The sequence below is a fragment of the Ammodytes marinus genome (genome assembly GCF_949987685.1).
Source record: "Ammodytes marinus genome assembly, chromosome: 4".
NCBI lineage: Eukaryota > Metazoa > Chordata > Actinopteri > Uranoscopiformes > Ammodytidae > Ammodytes > Ammodytes marinus.
In genome coordinates this window covers 29,990,714-30,011,757 of record NC_137233.1, presented here as the reverse complement: position 1 = coordinate 30,011,757, position 21,044 = coordinate 29,990,714, and the positions used below count along the sequence as shown (strand labels likewise).

At 40.7% G+C, this 21,044-nt stretch overlaps 2 protein-coding genes across 3 annotated transcripts; both read left to right on the top strand.

Annotated features, from left to right (window-relative positions):
- The first annotated feature begins 299 nt into the window (after positions 1-299).
- Positions 300-6,693, top strand: mcrs1 (microspherule protein 1). Its single transcript, XM_080026920.1, has 14 exons — positions 300-452; positions 1,220-1,374; positions 1,500-1,638; positions 1,745-1,909; positions 2,037-2,146; positions 2,275-2,383; positions 2,554-2,692; positions 3,201-3,276; positions 3,372-3,400; positions 3,714-3,806; positions 3,920-4,002; positions 4,110-4,197; positions 4,744-4,871; positions 6,274-6,693. Exons 2-14 carry the CDS (start codon positions 1,220-1,222, stop codon positions 6,358-6,360), a joined length of 1,401 nt encoding a protein of 466 aa, XP_079883046.1. The 5' UTR covers positions 300-452; the 3' UTR covers positions 6,361-6,693.
- Positions 6,694-9,204: 2,511 nt separating this feature from the next.
- Positions 9,205-18,472, top strand: suox (sulfite oxidase). 2 transcript variants are annotated; one of them, XM_080025377.1, is made up of 5 exons: positions 9,205-9,354; positions 12,007-12,077; positions 12,376-12,544; positions 15,193-15,465; positions 15,748-18,472. In XM_080025377.1, the coding sequence occupies exons 2-5, from the start codon at positions 12,019-12,021 to the stop codon at positions 16,960-16,962; spliced, it is 1,716 nt and encodes a 571-aa protein (XP_079881503.1). In that variant the 5' UTR covers positions 9,205-9,354; positions 12,007-12,018; the 3' UTR covers positions 16,963-18,472. The 2 variants fall into 2 exon arrangements, with proteins under 2 accessions (XP_079881503.1, XP_079881504.1); XM_080025378.1 differs by lacking the exon at positions 9,205-9,354 and adding an exon at positions 11,222-11,283.
- The last annotated feature ends 2,572 nt before the right edge of the window (positions 18,473-21,044 follow it).

Sequence of the window (21,044 nt, the reverse complement as noted above, 5' to 3'; positions counted from 1 at the left end):
TAGGTTATAACATGTATAAAAAGACAGTTTTATAAAACTAGCCTATTTAAATTGTAGTGGTTAGGTAGGCCTATAGGTTATAACATGTATAAAAAGACAGTTTTATTTTTGTTTAAAAAAATAAAGGAACAATAGGACAACAAATAAATCGGTTGTAGGCATGGCTGTGCTGTAGACTTCATGGACCTATTATAAGAGGCAGTGTAGGCCTACAGTAGATTTAAAACATGCAGCTTATTCTCCAGCCCAGCAGGCGGCGGTAACGCGCCGCAAGCTGCCCACCGCGCAGGAAGAAAACATTGTAGCAGTGCAGCTAATGCTAACAGGGGCACGTCAATGTAGCCAGTTAGCCATGTAGCTGGCTAATAAGGTGTTTAAAAGAAGCACAAATATACTATACGGACTCCGGTGAACGTACCAGATATCACAACGAAGGAAATCAGCGAGAAAAGGTGAGTCACAAGACATGGTGTAGCCAGTTGGCTTAGCTGGCCGCTTAACGCTGGACGTTGTGTTAGCTAAGCTAATGCTAGCTAACCAACATAAAGCAACGATATTTTTACCAAATGATGTTGATTAAGCAAACAGACTGTGTTGTATGCTAATGCTAAATATAACCTATTGAATGGAACAGTTGAGGTCTTATGGCTAACATTTCTTGTAAACAAAGGCATCTCTGAGATTAGCCAGTCCATCCCCCCTACTCTCAAAAACATAAACATACATAGCTACTTTATAATGTGTCTACGTAAAATTGTGAATAAATTACTTTCATCAGTGTGGTTATAACTCTCACGTTATATTTCTAATTTGGCTCTTTTAAAGCTGTGTTCAATCATGTTGTCAAAAGAGTTTTGAAGATGTTTACTATCATGGATTAACATGACTTGCTTAAAACGGGTGACCAGGCCGGTATAGTCCTAACTCATTTACCATGTACCTGCCAAAGAACCCATTGAAAGGTGTGTGTATGCTCCTTAAATCCATAGACATACTGCTCACCGCAAAATGACAGCATATTATTGATTTCTTAGACCGTAATACTGTAATAACTATGCACAAGCTGCAATAAGATCAAGTGAATGCTCTATGAACACTGCAACTCTGGGAAGTGAAAGCTTTGTAATACGAGCCACTGAAAGTCTAATCTCACCATGTGTTGAGGCCTTTCTAATCTGAGCTGAGAATTGTCTGGTTTATTCCTGATGTGAATGAACAGATGCAAGCGGGTGACCCTGTAGTTGGTGCACCGATGGCAGTAGCTGGTGCTCAGAGTCGCTCGGAGGACGAAGAGTCACTCGGAGTCAAAGACGTGAAAAGGACGGCAACTCAAGCATTTGGCAGTGGGGTTCCCAAACGCAGAAGTTCTTCCAGGTTTGACTTGTGCTCTTGTACAATATTCCAGGCTGTGTAAACTTAACTACAATAATCAATGTCTTTTCTTGGCATTAAAAGCAAACATGTGTATTGTTTATGTAATGCTCTTATCCATCCCTTAGGTCAATAAAGAGAAAGAAGTTTGACGATGAGCTGGTGGAAAGCAGTCTCGTCAAGTCGTCCAGTAGAGTTAAAGGCCCTCCGGTCATGGAGCCTGTCCGCTGTTCAGGGAGTGAACCTTCATCCAGCGAGAAAAAAAAGGTACACAAGACCTTTACAAATTCTTGGATGATCTCGTGGCAAAGATGATAAGCTTACATTGGTTTGATGGATATTTTTTTTGTGCCTTTTTATGCAACTCTGTCAGGTGACAAAATCTGGAACTGCTCTCACACCGCCTCCTAGCATGGTAGTTAACCCTGCACCCATCACTAAAAGAGTAAAGAAAAGCAAGCAGCCTCTACACATCACAAAAGACTTGGGGCGATGGAAGCCCACTGATGACCTCCTACTTATAAACGCGGTGTTACAGGTCAGTAGAAAGAAAGTAATATTCATTATCTGAAAGTATGGATGGTGTTTGGAAACTAATATGATGAGCTTGTTTGTAAGACTTTCTTAGTTCAATTGATGATCTAAGAGTTTGTATTTGTCCCTAGACCACAGATCTGACCTCCGTTCATCTGGGGGTCAAGTTCAGCTGTCGTTTCACATTGCGGGAAATTAAAGAGAGGTGGTACTCTCTCCTCTACGATCCTGTCATCTCAAAGTAAGAGACTTAACCAGCGCCAGCAGCTTGACCTCCCTCTCCAAGTCTCTACAGCATACAGTGTATTCATATCTATATAATTCACCCATTTAAAATGTAATTCCATTATCTCTGTTTTCTCTGTTCAGGCTAGCATGGCAGGCAATGCGTCAGCTTCACCCAGAGGCCATTGCAGCAATCCAAAGCAAAGCTCTCTTTAGTCAGTCTGAGGAGGCCCTGCTGGCCAAGATTGGTTCAGTAAGTCAAACTGTTACTTAAGGAACGTCTCACTGTTGTAATTAAAGTATAAAAATATATAATGTCAAACAAAGAAATCATTTAGAATTATACAATTTGAATATAGGCTGTTTTTTTTTATCCAGCTCAGCTGTTCAGAAGCAGTTTTGTTTATGTTTTTCATTGCACAGACTAGTCAGCCCAAACTGGACGTGTTTCAGGAGCTTCTGAGCAAACACCCCAGTGTCTTTCACCCATCTCGCACCCCAAAGAGCCTGCTGGTGCACTGGCAGCTCCTTAAGCAGTACTATCTACTGGATGACCAGAGCGGTAAGATGAGTCTCCCCTATCACTTCAAAACATGGAAAAGAAATGCCTTTTGTAGACCGATGATGCACATCAAGTTATGGATAACATTTTTCTCTTGGCCATCCTCCAACTCCAAGCAAACTGCAATGCTCTAGCAGTAACTTGTTCTTAAAACAAACTATTATTTATGTGTACTAGGTCAAAAAACACACCAGTATGTTTAAAATAAAGTGTGAAATATTTTGAAGAGTTAAAGTATAAAGGGTATAACTCTTTATTAAGTTAACTAGTATGTGACTCGGTATCACATACCTAATATTATAACTGTGGTGTGGTTAATTACTAAATTACATATTTTTAAGTATTTACATTACAGTTTATTGAATTGTCATATAAAGTGAGATATTCAATTTGAAAAAGTGAATGTGTGCTATTGGAGAAAGCCCTGTGTTTTCATCTCTTTAAGGAAGTGATGAGTGCCACAGTTCCTTTATGTTCTTGTCTTGATGCCTTTGATTGTGTGCTGCAGTCCAGCCTCTCCCTAAAGGCGACCAGGTCCTCAACTTCTCTGACGCTGAGCAAATGGTCGATGATGTAAAGTTAAAGTAAGACTATTTCTTTCATCTAGCACTGGTATTTTTCATCTTCTTCAAGTATTGCATGTCCATGAGATTTTACCGCTGTTTCTTTTTTTACACAGGGAGAGTAGAGACGAGGTGTTGGAACATGGTAAGGAACTGTATTATGAAGAAACTAGTTATACAATAATAATACACTTCATCTTCTCACCTTGTGAATGGACAGTGAAGCTCAGATGCTTCATTACGTGAAGATACCTAATGACAAAGCTGTCTGGTTTAGTTATGAGTTGTTATAAGGAAGACCATTGGTTTGTTATTATACAGCTATAGCATTACTATTGCTCTGACAGTTAACTATCCTAATGGATTTGTGTTTTTTTGTATAACATTGATGTAAATATTTGATCAATGTGGTGTTATAAACCTCCTTACTCCTGGTTTACCTTGGCCTTCCCTTTCAGAGCTGATGATTTCTGATCGACACCAGAAAAGGGAGATCAGGCAGTTGGAGCAGGAGCTGCCTCGTTGGCAGGTGCTCGTGGACAGTATCACAGGTATATAAACTATGATTCATCGAGCACCAGCCGTTGCCTTTTTAAGGTATACTTTGTTTTGTGGAATCCTGATTTGCGGAACCCATTTGTTTTCATGTTTGTTGCGCCAACAGGGATGAGCATGCCCGACTTTGACAACCAGACACTGGCAGCGTTACGAGGAAGAATGGTACGCTACCTCATGAGATCGCGAGAGGTAAAACGTCTTTCCCAAACACATTTTTGGTTTAAAAAAATAAAATAAAATGTAGAAAACAGTCAGAGAGGTATTTTCACTGTGATGCTAATTATCTTTTCATACAGATTACGTTGGGCAGGGCGACCAAGGACAAACCCATAGATGTAGACCTATCGCTAGAGGGACCTGCCTGGAAAATATCAAGAAAACAAGGTGAGTAAACTCATACATTGTCTTCCTATGAGCTACTGGACAGAGCTCTTTCTTTACTAAAATGTGTTTGATGTTATGTTGACCACATGTTATATTTTTGGAAGGGAATTTGGCGAACAACGCTCTTTGTCATCGCTTTTGTATTTTGACCAAGATAAAGCTTGTCTCCTCAGCAGGAACCTTTTTTAAGAGTACAACAAGGCCGGCCTCTCATAGGACTTAGTTGGTCCTTCGCCATATTCTGGTCAGGGGCAATATACATTTATTGTTCTATGTTTCATTTTATACTAATGGTTAAGCTATGACACATAATGTGTGGAAGTTGAATAGAGAATAGCAGTCACACTCGTGCAGAATTTGCAAAGAAAGTAGATATTCTCTTAAAAGGCCCTCAGTCATTTTTAATCAACAATTGATTTTTAAACAAGTCTTTTTATTGTATTGATTTATATACAGATATTGCTGACTTTACCTAAACTACCAATTACCAGTCAATCGTCTTGGTGTATTTATCAGTTAATGAATCACTTGTATTGACATGTACAGGAATTATTAAACTGAAGAACAATGGAGACTTCTTCATCGCCAATGAGGGCAGACGGCCCATCTACATCGATGGCAGACCGGTCCTGTCAGGGAACAAGTGGAAACTCAACAACAACTCAGTGGTGGAGGTGTGTAGAGGGTGTTTACCAAGTTGTACAGTGCTTTGCAAAAGTATTCATACCCCTTGAAATTTTCGACATTTATAACCACACACGTACATTTATTTTATGGGATTCTATGTGATAGACCAACACAAAGTGGCGCATAATTGTGAAGTGGAATGAAGATGAAACGTGGTTTTAATTTTTTTTTATAAATAAAAAACTAAAAAGTGTGGCGTGCAGTGCATAAGTATTCAGCCCCCCCGAGTCAGTATGTTGTAGAACCTATCGCTGCAATTACAACTGCAAATCTATTTGGGGTATGTCTCCACCAGCTTTGCCCATCTACAGACTGACATTTTTGCCCATTCTTCTTTAAAAAATAGCTTGAGCTTCAGATTTAGCATCAGATTGGATGGAGAGCGTCTGTCAACAGCAATTTTCAAGTCTTTCCAGAGATTCTCAATTGTATTGAGGTCTGGACTTTGACTGGACCATTCTAACACATGACTATGCTTTGATATAAACCATTCCATAGTAGATCTGGCTGTATTTTTAGGCTAGTTGTCCCTCTGGAAGGTGAACCTCTGCCCCAGTCTCAAGTCTTTTGCAGATAACAGGTTTTCTGTCCTGTATTTGGCTCCATCCATCTTCCCATCACCTCTGACCAGCTTCCCTGTACCTGCTGAAGAAAAGCATCCCCATGATGCTGCCACCACCATGTTTCACGGTGAGGATGGTGTGTATAGGGTTTTAGTTTCCGCCACACATTGCATTTTGCATTCAGGCCAAAAACTTCAAGTTTGGTCTCATCTGAATATGCTGTGTCCCCCGCATAGCTTGTGGCAAGGGTTGGAGGAAGGTGCTCTGGTCAGATGAGACCAAAAAGGAAGTTTTTTTACCTTAACGCGAAGAGCAATGTGTGGCGGAAAACTAACTCTGCACATCACCCTATACACACCATCTCTACCGTGAAACAAGGTGGTGGGAGCATCATGCTGTTGGGGTCCTGTTCTTCAGCAGGGACAGGGAAGCTGCTCAGAGTTGATGGGCAAAGCTGGTAGAGACATACCCCAATAGACTTGCAGCTGTTATTAGAGCGATAGGTGGTTCTACAACGTATTGACTCAGGGGGGCTGAATACTTATGCACGCCATGCTTTTCAGTTTTTTATTTAAAAAAAAATTAAAACCATATTTCATTTTCATTCCACTTCACAATGATGCACCACCTTGTGTTGGTCTATCACATATAATCCCAATAAAATAAATGTACGTGTGTGGTTGTGACGTGACAAAATGTGGAAAATTCCAAGGGGTGTGAATACTTTTGCAAGGCACTGTATATGATCCAAACTGAACAGCCATGATGTATTTTGAGTGGTATAGAGTGAGAGACATACTAAACCCGCTGTGTCTTCCTTCTTCAGATTGCAGGTCTTCGCTTTGTGTTTCTAATCAATCTGGAACTCATCTCACTAATAAAAGCTGAAGCAGCCAAGATGACACAGCAGTGAATGTCAGCGAACACACTGGACGCACCAGTTGGATCCAGTCAGTCCTTCTGTGTTGGAAGAGTGGTTAACAGTTGTTCTCATCAAGCAAAGTACTGCTACAACGAATCAGACCGACAAAGACCAAGTTAAGCTGAAATGTGAATTTTAAAAAGACTACGGCTAAATCCTGGAGCGACATAGTAACAGGGTTTACTTGTTTGGACATTTTCCATGTTGTAATGTAGACTCTCTCATTTGTAGAGCCTTGTTTTTTCTTTTTTTCAATTTTTCAGAATATTGTATTTAAAATCTGAAGTAATGCTTTTTCAAAATATTAAACTTGTATACACGTTGTTCTGAAGTTCTGTTCAAAGTCCAGTGTCAGAGAATCTTTGGTGCCATTGAATGCTTTTCCATATTTTCTTTTAGTAGAATCAGTCAGAGGTTAGATACAGAAAGGTAAATTGGAGCACTATGCACCCAAAAGACCACTTTATTATGTGGGGACTGCATAGATTCCAGGGTGCTACTTAATACAGTTCATACAAAAAGGTAATGGATGACTCACACAAGTCCTCCATGTTTTGTACTACACCACCAGTGGATTAAAATGGTGAAACTAAATGTATTAAGTCCCTGTGATTTGTGGAATAGTTCAAAGAATAACTATTAGATTTTGATCATTTATTACTGCAGTGTTGACTGTGTACTCTTTGCCAGCAGGTTATGCTATAGAGCCCAGTAGTGATGGATGACATGGGTGATAGGCTAGCATTTACAGTAAGTGCATATGGTTTACAGAAGCAATAGAAGCACATGTTCACCATGTTGTGCATATGAATGTCTCCTGGTTCAATGAACTACTATAAGAAGTTTTTTTAGTTCTTCTGGTCAGACTGAATTACTTATCACATGTCTGAGGGGCAGTAGGTAACACAGATCATAGAGCTACACAAAACTACAAAAATCCATTAGAGATTAAAACCTTTTTTTTTAAGGAATAGCATTGAACTGTGCAACAAAAGCACATCTATCTTTGACATTTACAGCTTTAATACATACAATAGATTGCACCCACCTGCATACAAGTACTCTAAACACATATTTAAGGCGTGTGTGTACAGTTTGACAAAGGCCTGATTGCTGGCTCTCTTTATATGTTGAAATGTCAGACTGATGTGTCTCTTCTCTGTGAGCTGAAGGCTTTGTTTTGCCTGTAAATTGTTTCAATGATCAACAAGATGTTCTGCTCCATTCACAAAGTGGACTTCACTGACATAACGCAGTCAGAGGGCAGTGAAGGACACACATAGAAATGACCTGGATAAACTCTTATTTATCACATGTATCATTACCACAATGTATTTAAAAAAAAACTTTATTTTTTACTGTAGAGATTTAGAAGTGAAATGTGTAAAGAATTCCAGTGATGATGGAAATATTGTCCATCAAAACACAGACAGAATGGTCCAGTGGGTCTTACAGAAACCTCACTCTGTACGTGCCCCAGCTAGGTTATATTTTTACTGGATTCCCCAAACATGGCATGGCTGGCCTCGCTCCGGCAACGTTTAAACCAGGGAAACTACAACAACCCTCAGCCGCATTTCACACAATAGTGGTTGAGTCCAGACATTACACCCTTCTGTAGCAAGTGTCTTTACAGCTGGAAATGCCTTAAAGAGTTGAATGGAACCAGAAGAAATTGAAGTGAGGAACTGTGGTCTATTGCCCTTGGGGTTTGATCTGAATATATTGGTCCCTGATTTACTTTAGTTGCTGACAAGAGTGTGAAATATCTTCAAGATGTGAAATTCTGACTTTATTTCTTTCTCTTCAACAGTCATCACTTTGTAGATTTAAATGTGCATTGTCTAACATTTGAACATTAATAAGTGACTAACTACTGCACCTTTTTTTTAGAGAAAAAAAGCTTCTATTCAACATTCTAACACAAAAAGTATTTAAACACTTGTTCTCTTCAGAAAAACTAAACTAAATAATAAGTACACATGTGGTGACACAAAAGAAGAAGGGGGACAATTTATTAACATTTATTTTTACTTTTCCTCAACTCAATAACATGTAAAATGATATAGTCTATTGTGGTAACATGTTCAAGTTATTATTATAATACTTAATTGAAAATGTTATTGCTGGTTGCACTTTTGCATCAATTGGCAGGCCAGCAGCGAGGCATACAGTATATCTGGTGAAATTGACTGTGCTATGTCCACACACCTATCTACTTTGTGTCTGAAGTTGATTGCAGCAATTAAAAGATTCCTGCTAAAGAATTCCTCCAAGATGACTGCTGAGGTCAGCAAGAGCACTGGTACTACTTGTACTTCAACCAATAAATCTAATGACCCATTATGTTCTTTTTCATACCTGAGGGCAGACAGGAAGAAGACGTTCACATCCCCAACTGTGCATGACTGCTGATCCGGCATTTTTTATCTAGTGATCAATCAGGCTGTATCTGATAAGATTTCTCGTACAGCCCTATCTCAGGGTGTGTGAAGGATTAGCCCCTTAGAACTTTCTTGATGATGTCATATTACACACTGCACCTTTAAGTAAAGGGTGCATTAGCTGGAGGCCTGGAGCTAATGTTTTTATTGATAAGATAGAGTTACAGCAACTAGTGTAAATACTATAAATTAATATAGCCTATGGCTATTTTTTACTTGTTTATAGGCGTCAAGCCATTTGACCTAATAAGGCTAGGTTTGGGCGGGTGTGTGATACACCCATAGATAGTAAATAATAGGATACACCTTCCTATTCCAAACTGTACAGTGTACAGAGGCTTTGAGTTGACATGAGGTAGGCTTATGCCTTATCTTTTAAAGTATCTATGCACTGGAGATAAGTAAACACTATTGATCTTGAACGCCACCCGGTTGCTGTTTGTGTAACGTTCGAGAGCCGCTCAGCGTTAGTTTCGGTTGAGCATAGTTGAGGGTGACGTGGGTCCAAGCAGACCGAAGCAGACTGACACAACAGACCCGAGTGAGTAACTAACATTTATGTTTCCTGTGCGGGAAATAAGCTATGTGAATGAGTGAGTTAAGACGGGGACATTGTGGCGAGTTAGCTTTAGTTAGCCTAGCCATGAGGAGGAGGAGGGTGATGTTGAGGGTGATGAAGCTCCGAACTGTCAGATTAACGTCGCGTTTCTTCTTCTAACGTCTGAAGCTATTTTCGACTGACCATTTGAGCTGGCTGCCTTATGCTTGTTTACCTTGGATGTGAGTTTAACTGACATAAAGAGAAGAACATTATGGTAACTTCTTAAGGGTTGATTTCAATGGGGTTTATTGTTAAGGGTCCACACCACAGATCCTACTGCTTCAACCAGAGCACAGTACTGTACTGACCACAGCATGGCCACCACATTTGTTGAAGGTGTTTTGTTGTTGAAGACAAACAAATCAGGTTTTGTCAAAGCCATGTTAGGTCTTTAATGGTCTCCCTTGCTGCTTACTACAGCAGTGTGAGTGTGCACTGTCAGCCAAATGTGTTACATTATGTTGTATCGGTGTAGTAGGCGATCAGAGTTTTGTGTCTGCTTCATACCTTTCTTGACACACTTCTCCTAAATGGTCTGGTCAGATATACAACCAGCACCATGAATGTCAGAGGGTAAATGGCACTTGCAGTTGAGTGTGCCTGTATTTTTTTTTTTTTTTATTAATTTCTTTAATACCTGGGTTTATTATTGTGTAGAATTCAGTAGCGTACTTCTCTGTTAAATCCTTGTTGTGCACCACAGACCAGGAATTGGAAAAAGTGCTTAAAAGCCCTGATTTATTGTAAATTAACGAAGGTGAGGTCATTTCAAAAGCATAATTCAGGCGAGGGGATTTCAATCTCCAAAAGTTAATATAGCCCATTGAAAAATGTTTCACGGTTTTAAGTGTTCTGCAAAGTAGGCCTATCCTAAGGGGAAAAAAAACCTCAAACTAGTCATAATCAAATGTTTATAACTTAACTTAGATGGTTTTTTTTTTCAACTTGCTTGTAAAGCAGATCGTGTGAGATCTTTTATTTTTTGATTGAGCTGTTGGAAGCTCATGGCTCAACATTATTATTTCTTCAGTGAAAGAGACATATTAAAGAAAACAGTAGCCTATCACCATTGGACCCCTCTAACCTCTTGGAGATTAGCGCTTGCTTGTTGAAGACCAGACTTATCTTAATGACCACTGGCACTGATAAGCCAGGGGTAATTGATTGATAAAGCAGCCCTCATTTACATGTTATCTGTCAATGTATGGATAACCTGTAATTAAGCGCTGTTCAAAAAAAAAAACATTTATACAACGCAGTAATTTAAAGTTCGGCCTACATTTTAAAGGAAAGATTGTGCCTGTAATTTTGGTCAGATGCTCTGGTGGACAGTAAGATCTGTGCCCTTCCTCCCAGTTAGTCACTTTCAGCCCTTTCCTCACAAAGCAGCCCTACCCAAAGATTAAAGGTTAGTGAGGCCTTTCTCTTGATTCAGGCCAGAGTCATTACTGAGTCATAACGGCCAATTATTGTCAAAATGTCATGGGTGTTGTAAAGGGAAGAAGACAAAGCCCTGTTTAAATTACATTTGTCTCAATTAAATGCTCATAAGTATGGGCAGGTTTCTTATTTGCACACCGGACCAATTCTGTTTGCTATAAAGGAGCGACACATCTAGTAGCATTTCTGTGGCTGGAGAAGAGTGAACCATACAGCAGTTGTAGCTCAGCCCTTCTCCTCTGTTCACTCCCCCTGAGCTGGTTGGCTCCTTTTGAAGGTTGAAGCAGATGCTGGTTGGCTGGTTCAGTAGGAGTTGAAGAGGAGTTTAAAGGTTCAGCTGGTCATCTTGGAACAGCAACACATGTCGGCTGAAAACAAGAAAGACGATTTGGTGATCTTCGCCCAAAAGAAATATAAAATAGCCTTCAGGTAAAAAAACAAAACAGAAAAAAAAATCCTGTAGCCAACAGCATGTGTTTTTTAGCAGCTGTCCCAGGTTATGTATTACTCTATGTACTAGCGTTTCGCTGACAAAAACCTGTATTGAGCTGGACTGTTGCAGGTCCTTTTGCAAGCTAATCTTAACCTCAATATCCACATTTCTCTTGTCGGACCTAAATAGTATTCTGATTCAGTGCTGATTTGAGAGTCCCTAGTAAGCCCTGTTGTCATGAGAATTTAAAGCTGCAGAAGACTTTGACGGTTGCTTCCAGTTATCTGGATGGGAAAAACAAACAGCAGCCACCAAGCCAGATGCTGGCTAATGTTTGCTCTCTAGCAGTGTTTCTCAACCTGGGGGTGTGGATCCTCAAAAGGGTCTGACATATAAATCTGAGGGGTCACAAGATGATTGACTGGACAAAAAGTGATACATTTTTTTCTTTATACACAAAATGATGTTACTATTCTAAGACTTCTGTAATCTTTGTTGTTTTCGTATCTCAATGCTGTTGTTACATAGTTATTCCTCTTTAGGCCTTCAGAAATGACTCATTTCTGAAACAATTCAATTTGAGGAGCAATAATCAGTCTTTGGTTGAGCTGTTCCCGGCTCAGATAAATTGTCCCTTTGTTACTTTGTTGCTGTGATGTTATGTTTCACATGTGGAGTTTCCTTTCTCCTATGAAACTCTTTTTCTTTCTTTTCTTCAGATCATCAGTGCAATGCTGCTTCTCAGACGCTGCCACGGCCTGACTCGATGTGGCCCGCTCAACATACAAAGGTCCAGAACTGTAACACAGGTGTTATACCTGCTTTTTATTTGAGGGATTAGTTAATTGGTGTCCTTTCTGAGCTCCACCCAGTCAAAGGTCTTGATTTAATGAAGGATACTATAACGGACAGTACATGAATTGCATAACATCACAAGTGGCGTTCTAGCCCCTTTTTATCGTTTTATATTACACTCTGCGATTGCACCTGTACTTTATACTTATCCTTGAAACCTATTTAGCTCAGCTTGATCTGCCTTAAGTTACATTACTATTCATTATAATTAATTATTTTTGTTCACCTCTTAGGCATCAGGTGACACCTGCTGTGGCATCGTGTGCAGTCCGTCTCTTGAGCAGCAGGGAGGACCAGAGATGGTACCAGCGTGCCCATGGTCCCAGCTGGAGACATGCCCTGGCAGGACTGCTGGCTGGTACGGGGGCCGTACTGGCTTGTGGCCTCCACCACCATCACAAGGTAAGATCTGCAAAGTAAAATATTCAATTTGCTTTCGTTGCACCACAGTTAAAGTATGTTAATCAAACGTTGTTGTTGTTTTTTCAACTGTAAACACTGTGTAATAGGAAAATTAAGCAAACAGTGATACGTTAATAGTAGCATCAGGTTTTATTTCAATCATACAGCAAGGATCTCCGCGGAGAGGTCACTAATACAGACACAGAGATTGTATGTGCAAGAGTGACAAATTCTTCCTTAAAACGTCATGTATTTAAGGGACATTTGCTCCCCAGGAGGGGAGGCGTCTAACAGTAGTCGGAGGACAGACAGGCTGAGAGGCAGACAGTTCTAATGTACATAACTTAACCATAGGAGGAGTTTGGGCATAGGACAATAGGAGAGCAGACAGAGTAATTGTGCATAAGTTAAACATAGGCGTGGCTGTCCGAGTGGTCTGTTGCATCACTCACATTTTGAGGAATCTACATTTCAGTTTACACTAAAACACATTCAATATATACATATGTCATTGCACTATGGTCTATACAAGATAATAGCAAATGTTTACTATTGCATTATTAAGTATTCCAACATTTGAGTCCAGAGATATATCATATGCAAAATCTGCTACCACAACTGTAACAACATTCAATTGAGGAAGAAAGAAATTGCAGTGTTGCGTCCAAGTCGCACCCTTTTTTGGTCTTTTGCTATTTACAGCGCGGGGCAATAACCTGTCTCATCGGTTCGCTGCAAAGTCAGCTCATTTATCGGTTTTCACTCCCACGTCTGGTCTGACTCAACATGCTTACACATCTTGAGCCATAAAGGATGCTTCATCTTCTTCAGAGAAAAGAAAAAAACTAGGAAGTTTAGAAGTTAAAACCACAAATATTTATTTCCCCAACTGCTGACCACAATTGCAGAAGTGTGCTGCATCTGTTGCATCTCAACAAAATGTCTTGAAGATCAGTTTATGCAAAAACAAATGGATGTCTGCTTACTACTCAGACATCCAACTCAAACATTAACCACCGCAAGCAACAGTGCAGCTCGCCTATACTTTTGTGTGAATAATTAACAGTGATGCTTCAAAAAGTCTGTTTCAAGACTTAGCAGCTGCTTTTATTAGCAGAACACTGGTAGGACAATAGGGTATATCATGTATTTTCTTCAGTCAGAAAGCTCTTACTTTCTGTATGCATTCATTATGCTGTGTTTTGCTCTTAGTCCTTGACAAATAATAGAAAATAATACATTTAAATATTTATATGTACAGCTCAGGAAATTGTTGCTGCTATTCAACAAGCAAAATATATTTGATTGACCCGCATGTGATTTTTAGATCAACTTTTAGCTTGATCTAAAAATTCCTGCCTGAAAGCAGCAGCGCATGAGTTATATTTAAGCGCAGCATTGCAGTTTTTTTCGATCGCTAAACCACAGTGGGCACAACTGGAACAACAAGTGCAAAACTCTAACAACAGTATGCACAGCATCGGTTCATGTGGACCAAACTGTAGCTCGTTTTTCATTGCTTAAACACAATTTTCAAAACTCTACACACTTATCTCATGGCTTAACCTCAGCCTACACAACACTGTGGATTTCTAGCACTTTGTTCAAATGCTAACACACTGCTGTCACAACTGTAGACCACACATTCAAAACAGAATGGATATCAGCATAGTGCATTTCAAACACTGCTGATTTCAATTTAAACTGAAACACTAAGAAAGTGTCTTGTTCTAGACTTGTTAGTGAACATACTATACTGTACAGTATAGGGAAAGCTCAAACATAGGAAGACAGGTTGTTGGAGGGAGAAGAGAAGCAGTGAGACTGGATATGTGGAGGAAGACCTAGAAGACATTGAGCTGTAATTTCTGTTGAAATACAGTAAGGGCAACTCTGATAGACCCTGTCTCTCATTGAGAGAGGCAGGGTTGAGGGTGCAACGCAATCTGCAAAGATATAAAGTTGCATCTGTAATACGAATTTTCAAGCAAACAAAAATGTAAGAGTTGCACCCTTACAGTAAATGACAACATTACAGGAATTGATTTCTGTATTACAATTATAGAATATGTACACAGATATATACTACATTTGGAAATGTTATGAATAAAATATAAAATAAAAAGATGTATCTATTGAAGCAAACTTCTGATCGTCATTTATTTTTGTTTACCTGAACATAACTGGTATGTTTTAAAATGAACAATTTCATGTGAACTCATTTCACTCTTTCCTCAAAGAAAATATTACTTTATTTGTGTGAAGTAACTCAAATTATTCAAAACTGTAAAAATTAAAAGTTTCTAATTTGTGTATTGGGGTTTGATGCTAGTGTTTATACTCTGAGCATGTTCTGAGTGACAGTGTGTGTTATCTCAAAGAAGCTGGTTCATAGTGTTTGCTGCACTGAGCCTATTTTGCAGGTGAAGTGAAATGTTCAGCTCCAGTGACTTTTGGTAGTGCAGACTGTAGTTAGAGTTTTGCACATTGAGCTACAGTTGTGCCCACTGTGGGTTAGCAATCGAAAAAAAAACTGTAAATGTGGGCGCAGTGTGCATGCCTATCAAGTAATAAACACCTAAATCTGTGTTGCAACAGTTGTCAGTGAGAGTTTCTTATATTTGTCTCTTGGCCTCTCTGCATTGCAGGCCGAGCAGGCAGACACCACCAGGGTGCAGGCCATAGAGAAGACGTCATCTCTTCCCATCTTCACCCAGAAAGAGGTCTACAGTCACCGCTCGCTGGAGAATGGTGTGTGGGTCACTTACAAAGGTGGTGTCTATGACATCACTGAGTTTGTGTCCATGCACCCTGGAGGGGATAAAATCATGTTGGCGGCAGGCGGACCTCTTGAACCCTTTTGGGCGCTGTATGCTGTACACAACTCGGAACACGTGCTGGAAATGCTCTCAGAGTATAAGGTGGGACAGCTCATGGATTCTGTTAATAATTGCATTGGACATTCTGTTACTATTGTCCTGTAAGGAAAAACAAGCTGGAGACTGTACACTGGCACTCCCTCAAGTAGCCAGTGTACAGCTGATGTTTCTCTTGAAGAGTGAACGCGTAATCAAACAGAGTTCATTGTCGCTTGTTGCCTTTGACTTGCACTTGAGGTCATCTGAGCCAAGCTTAAAATAAGTGATAGCCTGCCTGAAATTGAGTTAGTTCCATATGGTTTAATCAAACGTTTGTGTCTGAAGGTTGGCGAGCTGAGTGCAGCGGACGTAAAGAAGCAGCAGTCCGTTAAGTCATCTGACCCTTACTCCTCTGACCCTGAGCGACACCCCGCCCTGCGCATCAACAGCCTCAAGCCCTTCAATGCCGAGCCGCCTTCTGAAATCCTGTCGGACAGCTACATCACCCCCTCTGCTATCTTCTTCAAAAGGAACCACCTGCCAGTTCCTGCGGTGGACCCGGCTTCCTATCAGCTGCGTGTGGAGGGGCTACCTGGAGAGCTGACGCTGTCTTTAGAGGAGCTGAAGACTCGCTTCCCCAAGCACACGCTCACCGCCACGCTGCAGTGTGCCGGTAACCGGCGCTCTGAGATGAACAAGGTCAAGCAGGTGAAGGGTCTGAACTGGGGCATCGCTGCCATCAGTAACGCTACGTGGGGCGGTGCCAGGCTCAGGGACGTGCTGCTGGCGGCCGGCTACGGGCCAGACGTGGCCAGGCAGGCCTGCCACGTTCAGTTTGAAGGACTGGACAAAGACGTGACGGGGACGACCTACGGCGCCTCCATCCCTCTCAACAAGGCCGTCAGCGAGGAGGGCGATGTGCTGCTGGCTTATGAAATGAACGGTGAGGATCTCCCCGCCGACCACGGATACCCTGTGCGCGTGGTGGTACCGGGCACGGTGGGCGCACGCAATGTGAAGTGGCTGGGGAAGATCATAGTGAGTTCAGAAGAGAGCAGCAGCCACTGGCAGCAGAATGACTACAAGGGCTTCTCCCCCGGGACCGACTGGGACACGGTGGACTTCAAGGCCGCTCCAGCCATCCAAGAGCTGCCCATTCAGTCGGCCATCACCACACCGGCTGACGGCGCCGCGGTGGATCGCAGTGCGGAAGAAGTGACAGTGAAGGGCTACGCGTGGAGCGGCGGGGGCAGGGAGGTGGTGCGTGTTGACGTGTCCGTAGACGGAGGCAAGACGTGGCAGGTGGCCCAGCTGAGGAGCGGGGAGAAGGGGCCAGAACCCTCACCTCCACCGGGACGCGCCTGGGCCTGGAAGCTGTGGGAGGTGACGGCTCCCCTGCCTCCTGATGCTCAGGAGCTGGAGATAGTTTGTAAAGCCGTGGACAACAGTTACAACATGCAGCCAGACACAGTTCCTCCCATATGGAACCTGAGGGGCGTGCTGAGTAACGCCTGGCACAGGGTCAAGGTGACCATCAGAGAGGATGATAGCGAGGAGTAGACTGGGTGCTTTGATTCCACATTCAGAACCCAAAAGGTTTATGCTTGAAACAGAGTAATCGGAGAGTGTACATTGTTGTATTGACATAGTCAATGAGACATAGAGAATAGCACAACATCTTAAAGGTATAACAACAGATAAAGTAGGATTTAATTTTATTTAATTTATGCAATCACGTTGCCTGTGAGATTGGAAAGATTTTCAGTTTTTCATGCCTTGAACAAAGCTAAAAAAAAGCTATGAATGACCAAATCTAAACATGTCCATTTCATCCAGTGAGGATTCATCTGCACTTGTCTTAAAGGAATACTTCACTCATACGGAACCAGCGTTCTATCATTATAAAATAACTATTATAATATAATGAATGAGGTTTTTCTTCCCTCAGTCTTCCCTTAGTCTTCCCTTGGCCCAGCTGTCCTCTTAATCCTTACCCTTGCTGTGATGTCACAAGAAGGAAACTGTAGGGTTAGACATTGAGACCATAAAACACTATTTCTGCCTTTTCTCAGGCTAAGATGATCCGATTTCAATTTTTTTTGCACATTTATACTAAATAGGATCTCCGAGTTCAATATACCTTCATATTCCAACCGGTGAAGTTGGCCTTTAAATGAAGATGCAATCTTTGTGATTTGTAGAAAAAAGAAAAGAAAAAAACGTTTATTTTTGTAACCATTATTGACATTGTCAATGCTAAAGCTGTTTGCACAGTATTTGAAAAGGATTAAAGTACTTGAGTAATGAACATGCATCTTAATATAAATACCACATTTTATGGAATCTAATAGAAAAGAAGAGGAGTTTATTATAATCCTGTCATATGGTAGTTGATGTGTTCACTTCACATTGGACACATTTGTTAATCTACTGCTGTGGTGTTGCCATTTTAATAATCTTAGGAACCTAGAAGATTTTTGAAATAACTTGAAAAAAGTTTGAGCAGCTTGAAGAAAAACTGTCCAGGAGCAGCTGTCTGCGGCTTAGATCATCAGAGCTTGTTTTTAGTCTGCGAAATCCGAGGTGAACTGTGACCCTCGGTCTGCCGTTTCAGTTTGTGGACCTGTCCGCAACTCTTTCAAAGTGGTATGAAGGTACCACACTACCCCTAAAGTTAGCTGTGTTTATACACACTGCTGAGGCCTGGGTGCTCCTTGACCACAGTTTTGACGCACTTGGTGCTACGTGCTCCAGTTTGGAGGTGGGTGTAGGAAGATGCCATGAAGAAAGATGGCGAGAGGTGATTGTCGACTCCTTACAAGGAGAGAGACGACTGGTGGTAAATAACTTTTTTTTCTTTTTTTTTCTTTTTTTAGACCTCACAGCTTGTGCTTTTTAATGGAAATGTTCAGTCATATTAATGTCTAATCATTGAACTGATGTCACTGTTATATTCCCGTCATGTTTCTGTTCCTGTCAAGCAGCCCTGAGATCAGCCCTGGGATTACACTATGTGTTGTGTAAAATGTGCATTATCGTTGAAGATGATGAATAAAGCGCTCTTATTTTACACTGACATATTCCTGTACCTATTTTCAGTCTTATTTTGTTTTGTGTTGCAACAAATATGCATGCACTCAGTGACCTAATTATTAAAACAAAAAAAACAGAAATAGAATATATGTGTAGAAGCTTTTACAGTATGAACCATTTCATGTATAACCCTGTTATATCTTTGATATTCCATAAGATGTTGTTGTCATTAACAAATGCTTACATGACTAATGTACCGTTAGTGAATCAGTACCTACTCATAAACTTACTATTACCTAATGGTTCATTAATACAGTATCTCCCAGTTTGTTTACCAGTTATTAATCAATAGTGCTTGAATCACAGTCTCTCAGTACCTACTCATTAACTAACCATTCCTTCCTCGGTAACTACTCACTTTTTGTGTACCTCATTGTAAAGTGTTACCCCTACATTTGGTAACAAAGGGAAATAGGATGTGAAGGGACAAAAACATGGTGCAGCTGGCAGGAAGGTGAAGATGAGGAAATAAAGGAGTTAAAGTTAATATCAAAGGATGAAGTGTTATGTTAGGACGCTGGGCACTAGGAGATGTAATAGAATGCAATAGAAGACTTTGTGTGCGATTGTTTCATGAATATGAAATATGGGAGTGATGATGCTGTGATGGAGATGGGCCTGGCCTTTTGCCCTGAATATAATTAAGTAAAAGATGTTCTCCTGCATTGGTTTAGTTCTGTTTGCAAGAGAGTGAAGTAGAAGTGTTTTATATCATGAAAATAAATATAATCCAGGAGGTTCTGTACATGCTAAATGTAGGCTAACTCGAATTATTTATTGGCCACTTGAGGCTACTGACAGTGTTGGTTACAAACAGTTTGATCCGCTCTTGAGTCATGGATGACTAAAACTGCAGCAAGCAGAATTGCATTGAGCAGATAAAGAAAACACATTTGTATCGTTCAGCAGTCGACCCAGGCTGTGGGAAAGGATGTTTTCTGTTGGTTTCAGACCCTTGATGCTGCCATGAGTAGGCTTCTTACGCAATGGTGTGCAACCAGGCACTACTCACAAAGTCACAAAGGCCGTACGTTCTGCAGGCTCTGTTTACTGCTGCTTGGATCAAACACATACAATAACAAGTGGTTGAGGCATTAAAAATCAGCCTCATCCCGAAACAGCCTGTACTGTACTCCCACTCCTTTCTCCTACCCTCTTTCTCTTCCTTTCTTTTTGTTGTCCGTAATAGTGATACTGGTTCTGTCACAACAGAGTGGCATTATGAAGTAGATAGGAAGCAGATGCAGCTGACACCTAATGTCACTTCTCTCTCGCTCAGCAAACACAGATGCTTGTGTCACATTGGTGGTAAATGCAAACCAGCGCATTAAAGCCTTGGTTTCATTTCTTAGTGTGGTAAGTTGTGATACAGTGAGGAATGTGCAGCATGTGGGCTCATGCACTGGCTGAATGCATCTATTATAGCACTTACTTTCCGTGAACATTTTCAAAGGAATCTACAGGGGGAAAAAGCCCCATTGGCTTTATGTTAATTTGCTAATCACATCTAGGACCTAATAACAGCAACTGTAATAGGGCATTTATTTAAACCCTATGGGTCCTCATATTATAGTCACTTTTTGTATATTTATACTTTATAAAAAGTGTTAGTTCTACTCCCTGCTGGAAAAAATATGGATTTCAGTGTCCACCATGCACTAACATCTTGACACCAGCTGTAACATTTGCACCAGTTCCATACAAAACAGTCTGCTGTCATCCTATCCCATATTAAGTGGAAATATACCATTTAAATAACAGATACAGATTTTTTTCCCCTCTTTGACTTAATTATTTAGAAACAAAGTGGCAGAAAAAACATGGGTCCATAGCATTATTGTTCATTCATTATTTCTCTGTATAAACTTTTAACTTGTATACAACAATTTTGATTATTATATGCCAGAAATAAATACTTATCAGTTCCCTTCTGTGACATTAGCCTATGAATTAAAATCTAATTGATAAGTGACTTAAAGCTATATAAATTGGGTTTTAACCACTAGAGGTCAGTAACAAGCTCACAAACACATTGTAAACAAGTTAGCAACTAATGCTCTAAATGTTGATGACATACAGTATAATCCAACACACACTGTGTTACGGTGTGGCAGACAGGCAGGCAGGAAAGCAGGACCCAAATGCAAGACGTATCAAATAAGGGTTGCGTTCCGAATCGCATACTCTTTCTTTTTTCTATTCTACATACTACATCCGACGATAAAAAGAATCTAGTTAGGATGCAGTAGACATACTATTGGGACATACTTTTCTCTCTTATTTCATCATAACATTGCGCCTTGATCTTGCCTCTTGCTTTTATATCCGTCGCATCCCCGTTTGTTTTCATAACATGGACCTATAGGCTTCGTCGATGTTACGTCACTTCACGTGCGCACTGGATTGTGGGTCAGAATCGCCCAAATAGGATGCACTTTTCAACACTAACAATCTTGGCCGCATGAAGTAGACCATCCGGGTATTCTAACCATCCTAAATCTGGCCACAAGAATCGGGACATCCTAAATCTTTTTTCTACATACTATATA